General features: G+C 37.0%; 1 protein-coding gene across 5 annotated transcripts in view; it reads right to left on the bottom strand.

The window, feature by feature from the left end:
* TRIO (trio Rho guanine nucleotide exchange factor) overlaps positions 1-25,037 on the bottom strand; it is a 501,384-nt gene that overhangs the window by 42,198 nt on the left and 434,149 nt on the right. For all 5 annotated transcript variants that reach the window (XM_021008648.2, XM_021008649.2, XM_021008653.2 and 2 more), the window contains 3 exons: positions 8,130-8,422; positions 6,237-6,407; positions 3,129-3,224 (listed from right to left, as the gene is read on the bottom strand). In XM_021008648.2, coding sequence (XP_020864307.1) covers positions 3,129-3,224; positions 6,237-6,407; positions 8,130-8,422 — 560 coding nt within the window. The remainder of the gene's footprint in view (positions 1-3,128; positions 3,225-6,236; positions 6,408-8,129; positions 8,423-25,037) is intronic.

Genomic DNA, 25,037 nt, shown 5'->3' with positions numbered 1-25,037 from the left:
AGACTATCTATGAGGAGAAAGTGAAAGAGAACATAGTCTCAGATAAAGTAAATGTTCACTAAGTATGAACAATTCTTGCTGTATTGCTTAAAGTTCTTAGAAACCTGAGAGGTGATCGGAAATGACTTAAATAAAACAGAAAAATTAACTCCAATATTGTACTTAAACTAAAAGTGAAGGAAATGACTTTGTTAGGATCATATGATTTTCTAAATTGAGAAGAGGTTTGTCAACAAGCTATTATCATCTTAAAACTGACTCCAGAGCGCTTTGCAATACAGTGAAATTCAAGGAGTGTAAGGATTAAAGAAAGGTCAGCATTAAAGAAAATGTTAAAAAGAAATGCAATTTTTAACATATATACAATTTTATGAGATTTCCTTAAATGAATAGATAAGAATGAGTCTAATGATCACATAACTGACCATAAATGACTACTTCTAAAGTGTCCAAAGGATTTTGAAATCCCTTCAAATTAAGTATCAAATGAGAGAATGGGATTTAATTTGCCCTAAGAACCCTTTTCTTTATAGATAGCACCAGAGTAAATTTTAGTCTAGCCCTTTCTGAAGTAGCACAGATTTCTTAATCAGCGGAGTCAATTTTTCAATAATGGAGTACTAAAATCATACTTTTATCTATATTGTAAGATAAAACAATTTATGAGATAGTGTAAAAAAGAGGTATTTTGGAGAAAAGGGAATTGAATGAGTAAAACTAACTTTGAGTGCAGATGTTGGAAATTAAGCATCAGCATTCATGTCCCATTTTCAGTGTTTTAGCAAGAAGACTTGATAAATCTTGGAAATCATTTTTTCCCACTTTGAAAACAAAATTCACCGGGGCTGATTCACCTCTGAAAGGGGCCTACTTTTATCAACTGCTGTCCTAGAAAATTTTGCCAATTAGTGGTTAGTGTTCTTTCCTTTCTCAAATTTTCATAGAATCCCTTTGATTCCTCCTTTGCCCACCTCACTCCCTATCCTTGTGGTTATACTTATCTGTATATAGACTGGATCTGATAAGCAGAAGACAAGTTCCTTGAACAAAGGGATCATTTTGTTTTTGTCTTTGTAACCCTAAGCATTGTGACTTGCATAAAGCAGATGTTTAAGGAATGTAGAAAGCACATGAGAAAGTGGACTTGAGGAAAGTTTACTGAATTGACTTTATTAGCCTATTAACAAGTGCTCATGGGTAGAGTGGGTTCTGCTGTCGATATCCCTGGTATCTAAATTGGCCTTGATTTGGTGGAACATGATTTTCTTTACCTTAAAATTAAAATACTTTTAATTTTTTTTTTTTTTTGCTTTTAGGCAATTGGGGTTAAGTGACTTGACCAGGGTCACACAGCTAGTATCAAGTGTTTGATCTGAGGCCGGATTTGAACTCAGGTCCTCTTGACTTCAGGACCGGTGCCCTATCCACTGTGCTACCTAGCTGCCACCAAAATACTTTTAATTTCTAAAGTATTGGAACATAGGTACACCATTGCTGAGTGTAAGTATGTACTACTAATATTTCCCACCTCATAGCTTTTTTGAACTGGATGTCCAAAGGCAAGTCAAATTCAACATGTTCAAAACGGAACTTACTCCACCCCCAGCCCAGCCCACCCCCTCCAAATCCTTCTCTTTCAACTTTCTTATTTGTAAGGGTATCTTCATCCTTCCATCCACCTAAGTGCACAACTTCAGAGACATTCTTGAACTTTCACTCTTCCTTCACATCACATACTCCTAATCAGTTTCTACCTCCACAGCATTTCTTGCATCAGTCCCCTTTTCTCCACTTATCTAGAAACCTCTCTAGTTCAGACCCTCATCACTTCTTCCCTTGACTCCTGCTCCTAAGTGGTCTTTCTGTCTCAACTCTCTCCCCACTCTCCCCTCACCCCCAATTCATCCTTTGAATAGATGCCAAATAATATTTCCTAAGTACAGATCTGACCACATCATTCCCTTCTTCAGGAAGTTTCAGTGGCACTCAACTACACACAGGATAAAATACTAATTTCTTTGTTTGGCCTTTAAGAACTTTAACAACCTTGCTGTAGCCTACCTTTTGAGGTATATTACACATTACTTTCCATCACGCATTCTATAGTCCATCAAAGTTTGCCTTGTTGCTGCTCCTCTTTTAAATGACATTTCATCCATCCCCATGCCTTTGCAATCAGAGTCTGTTTACCATACATAGAATGAATTATTTCCTCTCCTCTGCTGCTTAGAATTCTAGTGTCCTTCAAAGCCAGGATGTCTTCTACATGAGGCTGTTGTTGATTCCCAGAATGGTTTGTGAGTCCTTCCTGAAATTACCCTTTTATTTACTTCGAATATATTTTTATATGCTTATATATGCACATTGTTTCCCTTGACTGAATGTCAATTCCTTCTGGACAGGCATTATTTAATTTTTCTGTCTGTAATCTCAGTACCTATCATAGTTCCTGACACATAACAATAATGATAACAACTAACATTTATATACTGCTATGTGTCAGGCAGTGTGCCGAGCGCTTTACAATTATTATTTAATTTGATCCTCACAAACACCCTGGAAGGCAAGGGATAATATTATCCCCATTTTACAGATGAAGAAACTGAGGCCAACAGCAGTTAAATGACTTGCCCAGGGTTGTATAGCTAGTAAGTGTTTGAGGCTGGATTTGATCTTAGGTATTCCTGGCTACAGGCCTGGTGCTCTGTCCACTGTGCCACCTAGCTGCACACAGTAGGGGCTTAATAAATGCTTGTTAATAGACTGACTTCTAGGAAGAAAAACTAAAGAAACACTAAGATACTAACTAGTTTAGATCAACTCAGAAAACAAAGGCTTTACAAACTGAATTGAGAAATATCTGTAACAGATGATGAAGGCATAAAACTATCTGAGGGTATAGGGTATGGCACATGGCTCCGGAGTGACTATAGGTTATAGCACAGTATCTCTTCAAATTGTTACTGGACCTGCTCCAAAGGCAGTCATTCTTAGAAACAAAACATAGTAGTGTCTTATGGATACATTTCCTGGTAAAGAAATGTGGCAGATTAGAAGTAATCGGAATTGGATGCATTCCCCCACAATAAGACAATTTGCCCTGCTGGGGCTCTTGTGACCAGGCTCACCATTTTACTTTTCACAAGCTCTTCAATGGCGCTGACGAGCTCTGCTGCGCTGGGTGTTTCGGAGCTGGTGGGACGGACCAATAACCGGGATGATGTCTGTGGAAAAATGTAAGGGGGGAAAAAGGGAAGGGGAAGGAGGAAATGCTTCCAGTTTAATCTCTCAACACACAATAATTCCTTCTGCAAATGTCTCTTTTTTAAAGTAATTCCAGACAGAAAATCCACGAGTTTTATTCTTGTTTTATTTATTTAAAATCTTCCTTTCCAATTTACAATATTCAGACATGAAATATTAAATGAATCCTGATCTGGGATACATGTGGAAAGCAGACCATGTCTGTTTTAAATGGACAGTCTAAATTCATCATGTTTTTCAAACAAGTGATTGGGCACGGGAATAGTGTTAGTCTAATTTTTTCAAATAATTCCTGCACAACATATAACAGGAAAAACGAACAATACCTGATAAGTTAACATACTAGAGACTTAAAAAAAATTCTAAAGTGCAAGTCCTTGAATAACAAGAAAAAGAAAAAATGACCACAAAGTGCATTTACTGCAATTCTTCAAAATAAAGAGATAAATACAAGGAAGGAAAGGAGCTGGGACGCACTGACCAGACTGGGAAGAGAGGGGGGAACAAGCTCACCATTTTCTGTGCCATCCATTTTCCCCAGTGATTATTGCAGAGTACAGAAGATCTCTGGCCTCACAAGCTATAAATAAGATGCCAATTTATGGCTAGAACTGAGGGCAAAAGGAGTTGACAGCAAAGGAGTCTGGGTAAGGGGCCATTAAGTTCAGTTTCAGTAATTAGCAAACATGGTGGGTTTGCAGATTACTTGTATCATTAAATAACTGGAAACTAGAAAAGGGTATATAATATGAACCTCACTTCATATTAAGGACAGCACAGATGCATGCAACAGAGGTTAAGCTGTCCCAACAATATGTTCCTGGACAAAATGGACACATACAAATCCGTGCGTTTACAATGATGCTCTAAAATATATAAATTAAAACATGCGCTTTGGGTGACAAAAGTTGGTTCATTCTAATGAAAGAGGAATATGGAATGAAGGAAAGGAGAATATTTCAAATGGAAAGGTAAGGAAATTGAGCCGAAGCAGACACAGAACACAAATCAACATAGTGCTGTAGTGAATTTACAAAAAAAAAGAGAAAACAGAACAAAACAAAAAATTAGTCACATGGTAATATACTAGCTGTCTAGAAACATCACTATACTTTTATTTAAAAAAATAAGGTTCTATCAAGTTCACTCAATGAAATGCAACAATCAATAAATGATTCTACCAAAGAGAAGACTAATGATGTTTTAAATGGAGGAAAAAAAATGATCTGATTAGGTATATACGAAAATACTGCCTGACAACTATTGGTGTTTGGAACACCACAGAAATTTAAATGGGTATTTTTCTCCTTTTAAAATAGAAGTTACCTATAACATTAATGAAGACAGTTACTTAGCTTGGAGGAAGATAAGAGAGACAACATGGGCCCAATTTCACATTTAGTTATATTATGTGTAAATGGCCACGTGGTGTCTTGCCTCTGTTCCTCCCCCTTCCTTTTCACCCACCACGCACATATGTGCGTGTGCCTGCACACACTCAAGACATGCACGAAAATGTCAAAGGAATGAAACCCAAACTAAATCCTTTAACTTACAATGTTTTTCCCCCTCCTAAGATGTGTAGCTCTCCTAACTTGTACTAGATTTAAAAAGAGGTGGGGATAAAGAGAATTCCAAAAGAAATGTGGCTAAGAAAAGTTTGAATTTGGATTGGGTTGGCTCAATTTGGCCTTGGCAATTATTCCCTGGAGATGTAACTGTCAGGGACTGGATTGTGATAGGTCCTAGTTCAGCAAACATGCAGGAAATTGATCTAGGCACAGTACAGCAAAAGATGAGGCAATCCAGCAACTGACTACTTTAGTGATGATGACAATCATTGGGGGAAAAAGAACAGAAAAGAAAGGGGGAAAAAAAAACACAACTGTTGAAAACATCAGCTTTACTCAGAAATGTTAGTTACCGACACCACCCCTTCCCCCCTCCAACCCACGGGGGGGAAAATCACCAGTGGTGACTTCATACTACAGTTTTCAACACTAGAAAATTTTAAGCAGCACAATGGGGAATCAGGTAGGAGGGGACATTCAAATAGTATTTATCAAGTTTCCATTTTGATATACTTTGTTTTAGGGCTTTGTAACTGGGCTGTACTAGGAGTACTTGCAAAATGCCCCTATTTGGATATATAATCCTTGAATTCACTCAAGGTAAAGGTTAGGAGTTTTAGGTGCATTTCTGTGCTCTTATAGCAATCTCTCAAAATGAACATTTGAGAGTAGTATGTTGGTTCTACAGACTAATGACTTTTGGCATGTGGGGAAAAAAAACCCAATTAAACAAATAGCACCACAATTTCATTTTGGAAATATAAAGCTACACAGAGCATTACTCAAGTCTCAGAGAGAATGTAGCCAAAATGGGAAAAAATATATTTCCTGGGTTGAATTATCTGCTACTTATGCAAATTTCACATAAAACTCCACTTTATTCTATTGAAGACTATGTTCATTACATTAAATAAATGAACTAACATCAGTAAATCAAAAACCTATAAAGGTATTTCATTTGTTCACACTGACTATATAAGCCTAGATCTCTAAGCAGAGAACCACTAGGATCATAAGGATGATTTGGTATACATATATATGGAAAGAGAATCAAATTAGTTTAATTATAAGGCAAGCATCTGAAACTTGAGAAGCAGATAATCTATTTGAACCTACAAAGGCCAGCGTTAACAGTGCATATGCTGCTTCCTATTTCAAATGTTGACTTTTTTTATAGGTATATATTCAATGCCTATTTCTCTGATGGGGAAAACAACCCATGTATGTCTGGAGTAGCTGCAATTTGCATGAATTTCTTTCACGCACTCCCCTAGTCTTTTGTTTGTCTGAGTGATTTTACAAAGGCCCTACACACAATCCCTCTGCAAAGTAAGCCTGACCCCTGCTCACATGTGGTGGTCCTAATTTGACTCCCAGGGCAGCACCCTTCCATCCTTTTACCTTATCGTCCTGGGAGTCTGGCTGCAGGAGGCTGTGCTGCTGGATTGCCATTGGTGGTGGAAGGGGAACTGAATCCGCACCTTCTTCCCCCTCTTCTTCTCCACAACTCTGCATTCCTGAAGAGGAGGACTTGGAGAGTGTGCCACTGCTTAGCCCCTCATTCCGACCTCTCTGCAAGAAAACAGAAAAAAGCTTCATGACCCTCTGGGCCATTGCTGTCATGATCAGTTAATCCCTGATGAATGCCTAAAGGTCACGTGGGAAGAGTACGATAAAGCAGAAACTCAGAGACAAGAAATCTAGAAGAAAGACTTGGCCTTGATGGTAACTTTTTGTCCTCTTCCTTCAATCCAGGAATTTAGTGTCTTGTTCACCATGTTAGAAAAGAGAAGAAGCAATTAAGTGGTCTCTGGCTCTCTCTCTCTTTTCTCGGCAATTTTGTTTGGTCATATCAGTCAATTCTCCAAAATTCTTCTGCTCCTGCCTGCAAATAATACATTCCCATAAAAAATCTATTAAGCAAAACTATTTGATACAGCAATTGTGACTGATGCTGAAACGGTCTCTTTTGAAAGGAATCACATTATTATTCACTGGGTACTTAATACCAATTATAAGAAAAGTCCAAGGATCACCCCGTTTAGGTAAAATTTCATGGAAATAATGGTACTGGCTGGAGAGGAAAAAAAAACAGTCAAGATTACATATTGAGAATATAAGTTGTGTATAAGAATCTTTATCCTTGTCTTAAATTGAGAAAAATTAGGACTTTAGAAGCCACTAAGTAGACATAACTGATAAGTGAATTTATAAGACACAGGTATTTAAAGAAACACGCAAGCATTATTCAAAGTCAACGATATAATTACATGCAGGGGGAAAAAATCTACAGCAGAAAAGTATATATGTACAAAATAAATTAAATGACACAACCCTTTCCTCTTCATTACAGCTTATGAGGGATCTGGGAAACCATATATAATAATTATTATCCTTTTGTCCATGACAACATGATTTCCCAAGGCAGGGAGCATTGATGCCACCAATGCTGAGGATGGCAGGGCCAGATTAAATAGGTATTAACTGTTCTTTCCTGTGGAGTTTCCTGGTTTTCAGGAGGAAGGGAAATGAGAAATCTCCTGACTTACTTAAGTATGTCTATTTCTCATGAAGGGGAATGATGTAGTGTTTGCTACTGCGCTAGCATAAAAAACTGATTCTGATACTTCTCTCCACAGGCTGGAATATAAGTTGAAGAAAAAAATAACCAGGAAGATGAAAACATTGCATGTTTCCTTCCTGTTAAAACTGAAAAAACAAAGCAAACAAAACCCAGTGCTTTCTTTGAAAAATTTTGCCAGCATGTGATAGTGCAGTGTGGAATCCAGAAACATGATAAACCCTGATGGAATGCCAAACTTTCTGCAAGATTGAGTAGCAACTTCTAGCCTTGTGTGCTAAATATGCGGAGGGCCTGGGATGAAAGGGCCTGAAATACACCAACATTTAGTATTGCTACTAAAGTAGATGTGGTAGCTATTGTGTATATTAGGACAAGCTACTTAGCCTCTATTATTATCAGCAAAAACCACATAAATAGTTGGGAACATGCTGAAATGGCAGCAATTGTTCTGACGCCCACTGCCTTCTTTGTTCACACTGCACTAGCCCCACTAGCCTACCTTTAACCAGAAAACCAGTAGAAACATAAGGGAGAGATGACTTGGGTACTATTATGTAAAGGGGAAGAGAATCAAATTAATTTAATCACGAGGCAAATGTTTGTACCTGCAACTTTAAATAAAAATGTAAGGGCACAGTGGCTTTTAATTTTCTGAATGTTTCCTGGGGTAAATCTGAGCTCTGATCTGTAGCTCCAAGGAGGATACTAACCTCTTCTATTGTCTCATCCTGCGGGGTGGCGGCACTGTCGTCCGAATCTTTCTGAGAGCCAGCATCTGCACTCTTACGGACTTCTCTGCTCTTCTTATGCTTGTGGGCAAGCTTTTTCACATGCCCATCTGCCTTCCCACTGCTGAGACGCCTCACAGGGCTGGTAAGCCACTTCCTCAGGGTATTACCTGGACGCTTGGGACCTGGAGAACTCTGTGCCCCAATCATATGAGGCTGTAGTGATGTTACTGAAGCAGGAGGGCTGGCATCATTGCTTGAGACGGAAAGAGAGTCTGAAAGGGCAGAAGAAGAATTTAGAGTTTTAATGAAATGTCCAGAAGATCACAGTGCAACAAAGTATAGTCTTGGAAAGAAAAAAAAGTTCAAAGCAAATACTATTTGAGAAAAAACATCATAAGGACAAATACGATGTTACTTTAACACAATTTAAAAAAAACAACACATTCTTAGAAACTTGTCTTTTTCTTAACTTAAAAGCATGAACAACAAAGAACAAGTACTCAACTGATAATGAACAACTGATAGTCACCGGGATATCACTGACCATTTATTTATATACTGGGTCTGCCCATTTTCTTTGCAAACATATAGTAATGAAAAGAAAAAAGTTCTGGAAAACATGAAATAATGTCACAAACAATAAGAAGGTATGCAGTCTAGTCTGACCTGGTTGCTGACTGACTCACCATGAGGATAGTACACACACTTTCAATAATGTTCTTAGGAGTGGGGTTTGATTTACATCTATTAGATCCAGTTTCCTTTGTGACCAACAGAATTTAAAAGGTTACTAAACAAGTATGCAGCCTGTGTCTATTGAACTAAGGAAAGCTAAATGGCTTGGCTTTATTAATTAACCCTATGTTCTGATGAAGTTAACTAGTATGATACCTCAAGAAGAACACAATGGAGTTCAACACAGCATCACAGGTGTATAGGAAAACTCTAATTTTACAGATAAAGAAACTGAGGCTCAGGGAAGTTAAATGATTTGTCTAAGGTCACACATGTAGTATCAAAGGTAGGATGTGAACCCAAGTCTTCCAAATCCAGAGACAGGGCTCTCTTCTCTGTACCACACTATCTTTGTTTTAATTCATGTCAGAGTTTGTAGAAATCCAAAAAAAAATCTTCTGAAACCAATCTCAGCAGTGAAAAATACTCTCCTCAAGAATGCCACTGCTCTTCAAAAAAAAAAAAAACCCCAAAACATCCAAACAACAACAACAAAAAAACCAGTGAAAGCAAGAAATCCTTAGATAATTTACCCTTGGTACCAGAAAAATCTATCACAGCAAATATTTTCATCAGATCTCACAAGCTAATTACAACCTGCTATGGTCAGTCCATAGCCTAATGATTTTTTTGACCAAAAAACTCCCCAAATTTAGCTGATACACCTCAAAGTTTGCAAGTGGTCCTACGTGATTACTTTATAATTTGAAAATAAGGAACCCAAAATGGCTCTTTCTCTAATTCATGGCTCAAGGTTTTAGCCACAGTTCAAATAGAGTAAAATATTTTGTTCTGTGGGTCTGGGGCAGGGAAGAAGAATAAAATCATTATCTGTATTTCCTCTTTAATCTTTTCTAAATCTTAAAAAAAAGTAGATATATTTAAAGGTCTTTGAAAATAGTCCTTTACACCAATACTTGGATTAGATATATTTACCTCTGCTGCACTGGAGGCCTTTATGCTCTTCAATGAAAAAGCAAAAGAGTTAATCCCTCCCCAATCTAGTGATTACATGTACATAGAACCAACAGCACTTTCCCACCAACATTCCAGACACTGGGACTAGACAATGGTTTTCCTTTTTTTTTTTTTGCACAATCTATGAAGTATCAGGTAGTGAAGTATTCATCAGCAAAGGGTATAATTTTCTATAAACAGATGACGTATTTTAAGGATGATCACCATTAAGCTTAAAATCTAGTTTTTTCCCAGGCTCCATTAATAGTTCATGTAGAGCTGATACTTGGTTTTCTGTGTTAGTAGCGGTTCTATGAATATAAATTAACTGAAATCCAGAAGACCCAAGCCATGTTTAGTCAAGCTGCAACTCCTTTTCACCGTTAAACAGAAAAAGTCAGATCTTACAAAATATCCAATCTAGAGATTTGTTTTGTCAATTATGATGACAATTAAAATGGCAGTGGGGGGAGGAAGTATTTCAGTGATCCAAATACTAGACAAACATTCATTAATTAATTCACTCAAAGAGCATTTTCAGAGATGACCAGGTAAAAAGCACTGAACTAGGTATTGGGGGTAGTGGTGGTGAAATGAAACACAATTCCTATATTCAAGGAGTTTACATCTAGTAGCAAAGATAAACACTCAAATAATCATATTAGGCAGAGCACGCAAAATGTTATATGAAAGTCAAATGTTAGGTATATTCAGAGGAAGGAAGTATTCCATTTTGTTGTTGATTTTTAAGTAGGAAGAAAGTCAAGAAAAGCTTCATGAAGGAAGTGGCAATTGAGCTGAGTCTCAAACAAACTGGGGTCTAAATAAACAAAAGTTGGCTAAAAATAAAGTAAACTATTTTATGCATCAGTGTGGCTGGCTTGCAACTTATATAAAAAGAATTGATATTCACACATTCATTCCAGAATTTATTTAATCAACCTGAATTATATGTCACTCAATATTTCAACAAACATTTATTAAACATCTACTAAGTGTAAGGTATAGTTGTGCTAGATGCTGTTGATATAAAGACAAAAAAACAACAACAACCAAAAAAACACAAAACGAAAGAGTCTCTTCCTTGAGGGGTTTACATTCTACTGGAGAGTGGGAAGGGGAAACAATATGCACACAAATAAATGAAAATTTTATTTAGAAATATTGAGTAATTTCAAGAGGTAGGAGACACTAACAGTTGGGAGTGAGGGAAAATCAGGAAAGGTTTTGTGTGGCACCTAAGCTGTGCTTTTAAGGAAGACAACTGGCACTAGGAAATGAGGGAGAAGTGCATTCCATACATGGAGTACAGACTGTACAAATCATGGTGGTGAGAGATTGGATATTTTGTCTAGGAAGCAGAAAGTGGGCTATTTTGGTTGGAATAAACACTGGATAAAAGGAGAGTAAGAGGAAATGATTACCATTTCATTGGTATTCATAATGAATACCATTGTTACATCATTTGATACTCACAACAGTCCTGTGAGGTCAGAGCTATTATTATCTCCCAATTAGAAATAATAATATATGTACAATATATTAATAATATATAATGTTATATACATAAATAAATGGGGGATAATAATAGCTCTGACCTCACAGGATTGTTGTTAGATTCAAGTAAGATAATAAAATGTAAAGCCCTTTGGAAACCTTAAAATGCTATATATTAGCTATTGTTACATCAAGTAAGGTAATGTTTGTAAAGCATTTAGCTCAGTACCTGGCACACAGGGGCTCTTAATAAATGCTTGTTCTCTCCCCTCCCATTATGCTCTCTTGGCATACTTTTAGGAACTTTGGGTTATTTCCATTATATGAAGAATTATTGGAACAAGAACTTAATGGAAGCCATCCCAACTGTCTAATTAAATGACTAATTAATCAAAAAGTCTACTGTAATCTTATCATGAAAACTTACATAGTTTATAAAACATTATCAATAGTAATCACTATCTCCAATTAGGTTTGAAACCAATGGCAAATGTGCATTTTCACTGTGCCATTGATTAAATTCATGTTTCTTTGTGCTCGGAGTAGGCAAGCATGTCAAAGAACTCCACAAAACTTCAATGGAAGAGATAAAGGTGACTCTCTATGACTGCAATGGCAACATAGATGTAAAACTATTTTCACCAGTCAGATCTTACAGGAAAAAGAGCAGGGAAGTTTTTTGGAACAAAGAGTGAATTGTAGGTCTGTTTCTTTATAAGGACCCATAATTATCTTACCCTAATTCCAAATGTGTTTATATCATTCTGCAGTCAACTTGGATGGAGATGTAATATAGAATGAAGGACAAGAGAAATTCTCACAGCAGTCTTTAGTCTGACCTTGTTTGGGAAGGATGCTGATATGGCTTATTTCAGCTGGTGCATTAACTAAACGAAATCGTACACATTCCTTCTCAGTTGTGTAGTCTTTTGTTCTCTGCACGTCAGGAGGTATTTTCATGAGACATTTCTCCTCATCTGGCGGGTCAAGTATAGTAAACATATGCATGGCCTTAAACGTTCCACCACATTACTAGAAATGGCACTGTTCTCTTCAAGGTTAGTGGTTCACAAGCGCTGTAGACTGAACATACGTGATCGTGGAGCATTGCAATGCTAAATGAAATGTTTTGTTGTTTTGGTTCCTATGTGGCACTTTTAAAATTAAACTACATAAGTGGATACACTATATCGGTTCATTTTATTGGTATACTCATGGTTAAGAAAAGCTATCAGGAATGGGTAATTACTAAAATGGGATGAGAGATTAAGATTAACAACGAATAAAACTGTTCCCTAGGTTTTTTTTTTTCTTTTAAGAAAAAAATCACTGTTAGATAAAGAAAAAAATAGAGTACAAAACTTGGAGATAGGGCAATTCTGCATAAGAAGAAACATCTCTTCTCCCAGTCTTCAGTCCAACATGCCACTTGACCACCACAAGATAGTGCTATTGACTGTGGCTATTCAGTTATTTAGTCATGTCTGACTCATGACTCAGTGGACCATAACATGCCAATACTGTCCATGTGGTTTTCATGGCAAAGATACTGTAGTGGTTTGCTATTTCCTTCTCCAGTGGATTAAGGCAAAAAGAGGGTAAGTGACTTGCCTACGGTCACACAGTTAATAAATATCTGAGGCCAAATTTGAACTCAGGTCTCCCTGACTCCAAGCCCAGCAATCTATCCACTGACTCATCTAGCTGCCTATGGCAACTCAATTTACCAAGCTTGTTTAAGGCACTGTATAGGACTTTGGGATTGATATAACAGAGATACTTCCAAGCTAGAAAACAAGATGTTTCCAGATTTGTATCAATTAAAATATTTCCATCTAGTATGGGAACATTTTTTTCACTTAAAATGAGATAGAAAAAACTCAAGATTAAATATGAGACAAATTTACACTCCGTCCCAATCCCCCTTAAACCATGTTGAGTGTGGTTCTTGTAAAATGGCACTCCTTTGAGGGATGTAGGAATCAGGGTGCATGGTTTAATAGACTGGACATAAAACCTGGATTTTATTCTTGATTCTTTAGAATTGTATAAGCTCATTTGCATTATAAATGCTAAGTCTATTAAGAATGCTCACAGACGACCAGACACTAGTTAGACGATCACAATTATAGGTATTAACTCAATTTTCATCCTTTCCATTTAAATGTGTATAGGTTCTGCATGCTGATTTCCTCTGACTGTATGTGTATGTGTGTGTGTGTGTTCAAGGTGTAGCAAAAAATAAATTACCAATATTGCATTCTATTGACTTCAGAAACAGAAAGAGGAAAGGCACAATTTAGATTCACTTCAAAAGTTGGCAGAATTTCCTGATAAGCAGGATGCTTGAGTTTGAGTCATTATTGATTCATGTCTCCTAAATCATCATTCTGACTAATAATTTGAAGTTATGTCCCATATAAATGGCAAAATAAATCTCAGAATTTCACCCTTGTTTCTAAAAAAAAAAATTACCCAGATGTGCACATGAGAGAGTAATTTTATTCTAACTGCTGATCTATTTGAAGTCTCAAGAGCTTCAATTAAAATCCACACTATCTTTACATGAAGTAAAGCCAACCAGGTCATTTAAGAGTTCACAGGGAAACCATGCTAGGATTCTACCATAAAAAAAAAGAAAAAGAGGTAAGAATGAGGAAAAAGGACAAGCAGCAGGGATCCCTGCCTTTCAGCCCTGAAGGATAAGGTTTCAGAGAATGTACACAAAAACTCTGAAGCTGTTGGAGGAAGGGAGACTTTTTCCATTCCCAGCCCCTACTTCCCAAGTCTTAGACATCTGTGATTAATAACAGACTTTTTTTTAATTAAAAAAATAAATTTACCATATCCTGCTAGTTGATGGCTAGGAAAGCTTTTAGCTTCACTTTAACCCTATCACAAGAATTTTCAACTTTAAGGTGTTTTAAAGAAGGCTATAAAGCACCAAATGAGAAAAAAAGATAATTGAATGTAATAAATTAATAGTGACACCATTTTAATTTTCATTAACAGTGCCATGGATACAATCTAGTCCCTAAACTTGAGAGCAATTTAACTGCATTTTTCTGTTTATCTTTGCAACAATGAAACATATGCTTCAATACATGGGAAAGGTCAAGAAATAAAAGCCTATCAATAGGTTGGCTAAAAAATAAATAGCATTTTGCTGACTGGTAGCCTAAATGAATAGCCACAAACAATCAATGTTCACTCTAGGGAATGGCTGGCGAAAGTGTCCATATCTACCTTATAAATAAGCATGCGATGACAGAGATTGTTCATATAATGTCAGCCAAATTCACACATGTGGGAGTAATACAAATAGCAACGTCATCTCTGATTATGGAACGCCACCATACAGATGTATGCATTAAAAACTGGAGGATTTTTCCAATAAAATATCTGTCTCAAGTTTAATTTTAACCTAGATATTCTTTCTTGAGACGTCTTTGTACTCTACGTTCTAGCTAGTCAGTTCTAAAGAAAAATATTCTCAATGCAATGTCTCACTGATTTCTGTTTATGTCAAATATAGGATAAGCAATACATAGAGACCAATTCAATTCAGTGTAACAAATATTTGAGTGTTTACCATGTATAAGACACAGACTTGTAATGTAAAATCCTAGTTGTTAAATACTAAAAAGCAATGCTCATTTGAAGTTAAATACTAAAAGGAATGTTCATTTGCAGCAATAACTCTTTGCTAAATGATTTTAACTCTCCTAATGTCAGAAAAATATACTTCCACGAAATAAAATTTATAAAACAATTATTTTGTTATTCGGGTAGGACCTGATTAGTGCGAATAATGAATCCAGTGGAGTGGTCCCATTATTAGAGTTCTCACTGCATAGTTCCATTGGGCTAGAACCAATTTTCCTATTTTACATAATTAGAGCTTTGAATAGTGTGAATTTGAATATATATGACCCGTCAGGGGATTCATTATTCACACTAGACAGACCTAAACTAGTGGATGGGTGTTAGGGTTCAGGACCAGAATAGCCAAACAAGAATACATTGTCAGCGTTCCTGATAACTGGAAAGACAGCTTTTCCATGATGATGTTGCTTGATGGAGAGCAACCCATAGCTTTAGCTTTAGAAAAATGTTGCCACATAAAACCTACATTTGCCTTTTTGCAATTTTACTCATTGCTTAATGTTTCTGACTTTTGAGACAAAGTAAAAAAAAAAAAAAGAAATAAAAACAAAGTTTAAAAATCTTTCTTCCATGTCCTTCAAATATTTGAAAATAGTTATCAGACTCCTCATGAAATTATAAAGTGGCAGCTCAAACTGAAAACCATACTCCATAGATATAGTCTGGTCAGTCCAGGGTTCAAAGGGATCATCAGTTACTCAGTCCTCAATACCATACCTCTATTAATGTGGCATAAGATTGCATTATTGGCTATCATACCACATTGTTGATTCACACTGGAAAATTCCATGGAAACCTCTGTTATCTTTTAAAGATAAACTACTGTCTAGTCATGTATCTTCCATCCTATACATGAAAATTTGATTTTTTTGAACCCCTGAATAAGACTTAAAAATCAGTCACTTAAATTTCATCTCAGCTCAATGATCTAGTCCATCAAGACATTTTTCAACCCATTCGCTAGTTATTCTTTCCAGCTTTTTGTAATCTTGAAATATGATAATGCCTCTGTCCAAATCACTAAGGAAAATAAGAAAGAAATTCTCATGTATATCAAGAACCTGAAAATAAAGTGGGTGCTGTTTGATTGGGAAACAGCTGAATAAATTGCAGTATATGAATGTAAAGGAATACTACTGAATTGCAAGAGATAGATATTTTAAACATTAGAAAATCATGGGAAGATTTGTATAAACTGATGCAGAAAAAAATAAGCAGAACCAAGAGAATGATATGCATGGTGGCTGCTGTCCTTCATACTTGAAGAGAACCAAAATGACATCACAACGTTGGGGTCATTCTAACTGTGTATCTGACTGACTGATCAGACCAATACAAGCTTAGAAGGCTCTACCACAGGTAGGGCACAAATAGCTGTATGAACATTTGGAATTCAGATATCCCTAAATTTGTGCATCTCACATTCTTTTTGAGTTACTGCAATTCTGCTGTGCTCATAGAGCACCTTTTTTGATATGGACATGTCATGGTGGATGGTGCTGTGCCAGTATCTCCCACAGTGACCTTGAGAATGTCCTTGTATTGATTCTTCTGCCCTCCACGTGAGTGTTTGCCTTGTGTGAGTTATAAAAATAGAACACTAAAAGGCAGGTGAACCTTGACTTATGAATAGCATTTCTTTTACCTACTTCTAACTTTCCTACACATCTATTGAAAAATCTAAGTTGGATAGTAACTTGTCAGTATATTTACATCATTCTCTTTGGGCTTTTCCTTTTCATTGAAACACTTTTTCTTTGAGTCTTCATAATTTTGTTCTCAAGAGTTTTCCATTGTTCTTGGACAGGCTGAATTCTCCCGTAGAATTATAGTTCCTGGGTTTAGTTCATTTTTTCTGGGAACCATCTGAAATCTGCTCTTCCATAATTTAAGATTCTTGTTAATTTCTTCATACACAATGCTGCTTATCCTGTTTCTTTTCAATAAAAGCCATATTCTAGTCATCGGTCCCCCCTGATATCTATGAGGTTAATGAGATCAAATTTTTCTTCTTCTTTTAGGTTGTGTTAGCTCAACTTGCTTGTTACTTATACTCTATATAGTAAAGATATCTAGGACCATGGAGTTTATTACTGATTCCTTTTTTTTTGGGGGGGGTGTCTATGATTACTGCAGATTTGGGGGACACTGCTACTAAAATCCTTTCTTGATACAATCACACTCTATGGTGGCTATTCTGTTGCATAGGTATAGAAAAATTTCCCCTCTCCCTCCCCTTTTCAAGATAATTTTTAAAATTAGATTTGTAAGACTACAACATATCAAATGCATTGTTACCAGTTTTGAGACTATAATGTATCAAATATATTCTTACCAGTTCTTGTTAGGTCTATTTCATCCTTGGTCAGGAGTTGGTCATTCTTTTAAGTTATGGTCCAGAAAGCTAAATTCCATTTCAAACACCATCTTTTTAATCTGCTGCTCACCTCCCAATTACCTAAAAATGGCTACCTTCCTAGACAACACTGCCTCAAACTTCAGACTTATTGGAGAGTAAAATATGTCCCTCTTCACCCTGAAAGCCTACTCAGTCCATAAGTACTTCTCACAATGGAAGGACACTCTGACTTGGTGGTCTTCCCTCTAATTAGCTAGTTCCTCAATCTCCATTTGAAGGAGGAAGCCCAGGCTAACTACGGATTCATTCCACTCCATGGTTGCACTCCTGACTCACCACCTCTGGAGGGTTTTCTCTCCCACATATATTCATTCCCAGAACCCCCACTTTTTAGTTCCCCTTGAAGTGTCTTCTTAACTCATTAGAATTTGCATTAGAATGTGAATTCCTTGAGGTCAGGGCTTGTCTTTCTTTTTTTCTCCCATTTACTTATTTATTTGCTTGCTCATTCATTCATTCATTCATTTATCTATTTTTATGAGGCAGTGGGGTGAAGTGACTTGCCAGGGTCACACAGCTAGTAAGTGTCAAGTATCTGAGGCCAAATTTGAACTCAGATCTTCCTGAATCCAGGACCAGTGCTCTATCAACTGTGCCATGTAGCTGCCCAGGGCCTGTCTTTCTGCTAGCATCTGTGTTCCTAGTGGTTGGCACTTAGTAAATGCTTAATAAATCCATGTTGACCTGGCTTGTGGATCTACCAGTTCCACATACCTACAGAATAGTATTTTTTCTTTTTGGCATTACATTAATATAAAAGCTTTAGATCAGAGGTGTAAAATATGAAATTGGGCTGTATGTGGCCCACAATAGTCCAGAGTGCTCCCAAACCAGATTAAAATGTAGCTCCTATCAGATTTTAATGTACTGATGTATATATATATGTATACACACACACACACACACACACACACACACACACACACACACACACACACACACACACATATGTATATAAACGTGTGTGGTTTTCCAAGTCAATATGCAGCCTGCAGGGATCCTTATGGTTTTGTCACACCATTTGTATTTGAATTTGACACCACTGTTTTAGATTATTTTTCAAGTGTTTAGGTATTACTAGTTTGATGCAGGGGTGTGGACTAAATGATGTAGCTTAAAGGGCCCTATAAGTCTTAGCTTTTGCAAAACTTCCCCTACTTCCCACTCCTGTTCAATGCTCCTGTGATTAGACTAAATATTTTGGTTTAAAACATGGTCTCCAGAGCAGTTCTATTAAAATGTACCTTCTTATCCATGTGGGGATAACATGTTAGCACCAATTAGTTATCTGCTTGGCTGTCACATAATAGATGTCAGGTCCCTGAGAGAAGAGGGCACACACATTTTTATTATTAGAAAGGTAGAAAGGGACCACAGAGAGCTATATGATAGCACCTGGGCACTTGTCAGGGTAAGACGAAAGCAGCTGAAAAGATTGATGGGAAGAGCGTCAAAAACTGAATTCACTATTGCTCGGTGTTAATGTGGACTCTTTAAGGTGCTACTACGCATGTGACTGACGGCAAAGGATTTGCCTTTTAAATATGAAGTAAATGTGACAAGGAAAAAGAGAAGTGTCCCTTTAAAACTCTCGCTTCAAGGAGAGGCCTATTACAGAAACATCAGTGTAGATCAGTTCACTCGCTAATTAAGAACACATGGTCACCGGAGCTTGTGAAAGCACATAGGAATGATCAAAACTTGCAATGCTCAATCAGAGTCCTCCTAACCACCTGAATTCACAGAGGACTCTGACTGTTCATAGACAATCCATCTTTGGTTGACACATGAATGTACAGTATATAAGTCATCCTACTCATATCACCAATGATTCCAGTAAGCAAAATCACAATACTTGTCTCTTGGGGATATCTCAAATAGAAAACAGAAGTTTTCCAGGCTTTTCCCATAACTTAGGTAGGTCTTATTACCAAAAGAGTTCCTTCCCTATACCATATTTAACCATTTAATACTCTGAATAATAGAAGCCCAAGATTTGTAATGTGCATTTTTAATAAAACCACCCTTACTCCCTTGCCATTACAGATTCTTCTCAATGTTACTTTGTCTTCAGCATGATTTCTAAGGACAGAAAATATTGGCAAAGATATCCTTGCAAAATGTGACTGTGTGAACAAAATGAAAGGGTTGGGGTTTTTTTTTGTTGTTTTCTTTTTATTGTAGTACTTTTCCTGGACTTCTTTTGGATTGCATCACAATATGGAAAGAGGTATAACTTAATAGGATGAGTAGTTGGGAACTTGTCTTAGTTCAGATTTCTTTCCTTTCTACACTTTTCTTTCAAGTACAGAAAGAAATAAAACAAGAAAGCTTATTCTATGTTTGGCTGTTCCCACAGATGAACAGAATATGTTGTTTTGGATTTCCAGAATTCATATAATAGAGCTCCAGAAAGAAGAGTTCAAAATATCAAGTTTATTTTGATAGTAAAGAATTTGTGTCTTCTCCTAGAACACTTTTCTACCTTTAAAATTAGAATAATTATCTTACTAGAATTTTGGAAAGAATTATATTTTAGAATGATAAAAACTTGAAAGAATATTAAGAAAAACAGGACATAAGAAATGGTGACTTTTTTAGAGGAATGTGGAGGTGGTGAGGGGTAAGAAGTAAAGATACAGTTATGAGGGTGGGGAATAGATCACAGGATATTACAACTGTAAGTGTCTTGAAGTTTCATCTTTTTCCCACCAAGGAAGGAAGCCCTTCTATAATATTCATGAGGGATGGTCATCTAGGCCAGTGAAAAGAAACTTGCAGGCAGGATACTGATTTAGAAAATCACAAAATAACATTACCTGTGTTGCATTGTATTTTTATTTATTTTGTTAATTCCCAATTACATTTTAATCTGATTCAGGTCCCACTAGGACAGCTTTGAGGCCTCTAGTTTGGCACATCTGATCTAAGCCCTGCTAGAATACTTCTACTGATAGGTCAGCTAACTTCACATTCACCCCACACTGAATTACTAGATGGAGCCTCCAAAGTTTCTCAGCCTGAGAATAAAGGATAGAGTAGACTAAGGAAGCCCAATGCTATTCCAGGGGGCACCAACTCAATCTCATCTATCCCTGACCTGATAAAATCTGAAGAAAAGGTTCTTTCTGGGAGCTCTAACTGGTTGTGAAGATAGTTTAGATTTAATGTGTTTTCTCTAAAAATGTATGGGGATTCCCAAAAAATACAGTATACCCTCTGTTTTTCAGAGGTCTTCTGGACTGTTCCTCATGTTTCTGGAGACTCAAAAATCACCTAACAGTCTGAGTATGATCACTGCTTCTATCCATGAAGAATAACTACTTATAGAGATGGTTATGCATTTTTGGATGGAAGCTGAAAGTAAATAGAATTATTCCATATAAATTATAGTATGGTATTTTTTCTACATGACTGAAGATTTCATTTTGAGAAAAAAATTAAAAGCCTTGAGCATGTTTCCTTGGGATGAAATTATAATGTTTGCTCTAGAGGTTTATTTTCATGGGAGAGAAATCTTTTAATTTGTAAACAGAATTAAAGTGAAGTGAGGACTGGGTAAAGAGGGACTTACCAGCTGGCCAGCAATTGTAAATCATAACTCTTTAGTTTAGGAGAATATAAGAACAAAGATCAAGTCTCTAGACTGAATGATTAGTTTTGAATGTCACATCAAAGATTTAGCACTGGAAGGTACCTCATTCGGGTCACCTAGTTCAGGTTCCTCATTTTACAAATGAGAAAACTGAGGCCCAAAGAGAAGTGACTTGTCTAAGTTCAATAACTTAGATGCCAAAATTTGTGGTCTTTCCATCCCTTCTGCCTCCTATTAAAAAATGTGGGAAAGTCATACATTTTAGGGAGGGGAGTTTTTAAATAGCCAGAAGGTATTTCGATCTGAAGTCTATTCATACATGGGATCAGGTTATATACACTTTTACCTGCCTTTCTCTGGACCTCCAGTCTCACATCTCTAGCTGCCTGCTGGACATTTTGATTGGATGTCTCATAGATATCTTAAACTCAACAATTTCAAATTTGAACTCAGTATTTTCCTTCCCCAAACCTTTCTTCTTAACTTCCTTATTACTGCTGAGGTTACCACTGTCCTCCCAGAAATACAGGCTCCCAGCATGCAAGTCATTCTCAACTCCTTTTTCTCATCCCCTATATCCAATCTCTTTCAAAGTCCTTTTGTGTCTACCTTCCGAACACCTTTCATACACACCCCAGTGTCTTCTCAAACACTGCCACCATCCCAGTGTGGGCCCATCTCATGACTGGGCCATCGCAACAGCCTTCTGATTGGTCTCCCTGCCTCAAGTATCTTCTCACTCTAATCTATCTTCCACTCAGCTGTCAAATCGATCTTCCTACAGCACAGATCACTCATTTATTCAATAAACCCAAGGACCAAATAAAAAAGCCTCTGGCTTTTGAAGACCTTCTTAATACAGGCCTTTTCTTACCTTTCTAGTCTTCATATACCTTCCCCTCCCCAATGTGTAGTATGGGATCCAGTCACATTGGCCTCCTTGCTCTTCCTCACACACAACACACACACTCTCTCTCTACCCTAGGTATTTTCATTGGCTGTCCTCCATGCCTGGAACTCTTTTCCTCTTTAATTTTACCCTCCTGGCTTCCTTACTTTTCTTTAAGTATCAGAAAAAGTCCCACCTTCTACCAGAAGCCTTCTGTAATCCACCCGAAGGCTAAGCTATGCCTTCCTTCTTTGATTTTCTCCAATGTATCCTTTCAGTATTTTGTATGTTGTATCTCCCATTAGGCTGTGAGCTCCTGGACAGCAGGGATTGCCTTTTATCTTTCTTTGTATCCCCAGTACTTAGCACAGTGCCTGCAACCAGGCTGCATTTAATAAATGTTTGTTGACCTGACTTTGACTTCCTACAAGATCATAAAACCGTGCAATCTCCAAGTTGGAAGGCGCCAAATAGCTGTTGATTTCACTCAGAGCTGAACAGGAATCTCTTCTATGACACAACTACCAAGAGGTTTTCCAGCCATTACCTGAAGACTTCTAGTGACATATTATCTCATTTGATTCTCACAATGACCTAGTGAAACAGCTGCTATTATTATTCCCATTTTATTGATGAGGAAAATGAGGCAGACAGAGGATGAGTGACTTGCCTGGAGTCATAAAACTAATAAATGCGTCTGAAGTGGGATCTGAACTTTGCTCTTGTTTACTCCAAATACAGCGCCCAATGCACTGCCCTGCCTACCTGCCTAATACTGGCACATACTGGTTTCTGACCCTGGGCAAGTCACCTAACCTCTCCAGAGCTCTAGGCAGCTCTCTTGATTTGAGTTACCCAGAAGGTATCGTTAGTGGGAGTTCCCTATATTAATGAAATCACTAGTCCTGTCCTTATCCCTACATTTCTTTTTATTAGGTTCTTCCCATCATGATCAGATTTCTTTGGATCTGGACTTGTCCAATTTACTACCTATTCTTCCCAGCTATGTGTCAACTTTAATTTTGATATGCCATACTATTTTCTCTCTCTCTTTTTTCTTGTGGTTTTTCTCCTTTGACTTCTCCTTTTGATTCTTCTTTCACAACATGACTAAGGTGGAAATGTGTTTAATATGATTGTACATGTAGAGCCATTGCACCCAGTCTTGGGGAGGGAGAAGAGAAAAATTTGGAGCTCAACATCTTATAGAACTGAATGTTGAAAATTAAAAATAAATAAATAATTAAAAAAAAAACATAAAAGGATGGCCTTTACAATTAAAATGTTTTTTTTAAATATGCCAGCTATGTTTATTAATAGTTATCTACATCACTGGCAAAAATGTTCCTCTTCCCCTTGAATTTGAATCCACAGGATCCTACCTATTCTAACAACTCTTAAAAATCTGCTCTTGCTATAGGAACTGAGGCAAAAGGAAGTAAACAGAAACAGGAAATATGATTTCAACACTAAATGGAAAGAACAACAAAAATAACAACAAAACATCTGAAACTGCATGCAGGGAAATTATAAGGAAGCAGCTTGGCCTCAGAGGAGAGATGGCAGTTGACTGGAGTGGAACAGAGAGTGGTAGAAGGCCACTGTGGCATTATTCCAGTGAGAGGGGACGAGGACATGTACTGAGGTGGAAGCTGTGTGAGTGGTAAGATGATGTATACGAGATGCTGTGAAGGTACACATTACAAGATTTGACAAGAAATAACTCTGACACCTATGCTGAGTGGAAGGACAGTTGTGCCATTGGCACCAAAAGGAAAGTTAGGAAGAGAGTAGTTTTGGGGTGGAGAGAGAAGGTAAGGAATTCTATTTTGGACATGTTAAGTTTAAGATGTCCAAAAGGCAGCTGGTAATGCAGGACTGCAGCTCAGGAGAGATACTAGGGCTAGATATATAGATCTGGGAAAGATTGGCATGGAAATGATAACTGAACCTATGGAAGCTAATGAAATTACAAAGTGGTATAGTTTAGAGGGAGAAGTGAAGAGTGACCAGGTGACAGGCTGGAGAATACCCATGGTTAGTGGGTATGATATATCCTACAAAGGAGAATGAGAAGAAATGGTCAAATAGGAAGGAAAGCAACCAGGAGGGAAGTATTTCTGTTATAAGATATGGCTCTCTAATCAGGGAAAGGAGGAAAGATATATGAGGAAGCATGAGTGATTTAATACAAACTGTATCAACAAATATTAACATTTTTTTAAAAAATAGAATAAAATTTGCTCTACTCAAATCCAAGGTGCATATCAGACTGTGTTTGAATTTCCTCTCCTATGCCACATTTGCTAAGATGCAGTGGCAGCTTCTCTATGAGGTTCTTCCATTTGTATCTCGACAACTAGTTTCTCCTTGTGGATATGAATTAGATCCAGAACAGAAGCTCCCCTCCCTAATTCTTTCACCCTTTGAGGGAGGAAATAAAATAACATTATGTTAGCTGTTCTGCTTTGGGCAGAGAGAGAACAATGACAGGTCCACATAACTGAAGCCCTCCATCATTACTAAATTGTACTTTATGACTCATTTATAATCTCTTTTCCTAAAATCCTTATTTATTTTCTCTTTATGCCAGGTATTTTGATGACAATACTGTCACTGTTTTTGCTTTTGTTGATTGTCAGCCATTTGCTTTCCACCATGATTCTCCTGTCTGGTACCTCACATTCTTACTATACTCCTACTATTACTTCTTCCTTCTTCACTTATCCTGTTCCTCTTGAAAAGAGCAAACTCTTTAAAGCTATATCTGAGGGTGACAGGGCTTGAAAAATTTATCAAGAGTCAAAAAAACAAAAGTTGAAAACATGACAAAACAAACCTAAGGACAAAGAGAACCAAGAAAATTATTGCAAACTGGTGTACTACTCTTAAGTAAAATGCAAATTATGCCTTCTACTAGTCCCACCTATCTTGGAAGCATACCTTTCATTACAGTTGAAAAAACTGTATTTGGGAAATTCTGTAGACTACCTTGAAAGTAAACACACAAAAGTAAACTGTCCAAGGTTTTAAACATGAAAAGACTGTGCTTTTAGGACTTCAACTCCTTTAAACAAAACAAAATAAAACAAAACAAAAAACAAAGTGAGGCTTGAAGCAGTTTGGGAA

This window comes from Phascolarctos cinereus, unplaced genomic scaffold (genome assembly GCF_003287225.1).
Source record: "Phascolarctos cinereus isolate Bilbo 61053 unplaced genomic scaffold, phaCin_HiC Scaffold_4;HRSCAF=312, whole genome shotgun sequence".
NCBI classification, from domain to species: domain Eukaryota; kingdom Metazoa; phylum Chordata; class Mammalia; order Diprotodontia; family Phascolarctidae; genus Phascolarctos; species Phascolarctos cinereus.
The sequence above is the reverse complement of the archived record's forward strand: the minus strand, read 5'-3'. Positions and strand labels throughout refer to the sequence as shown.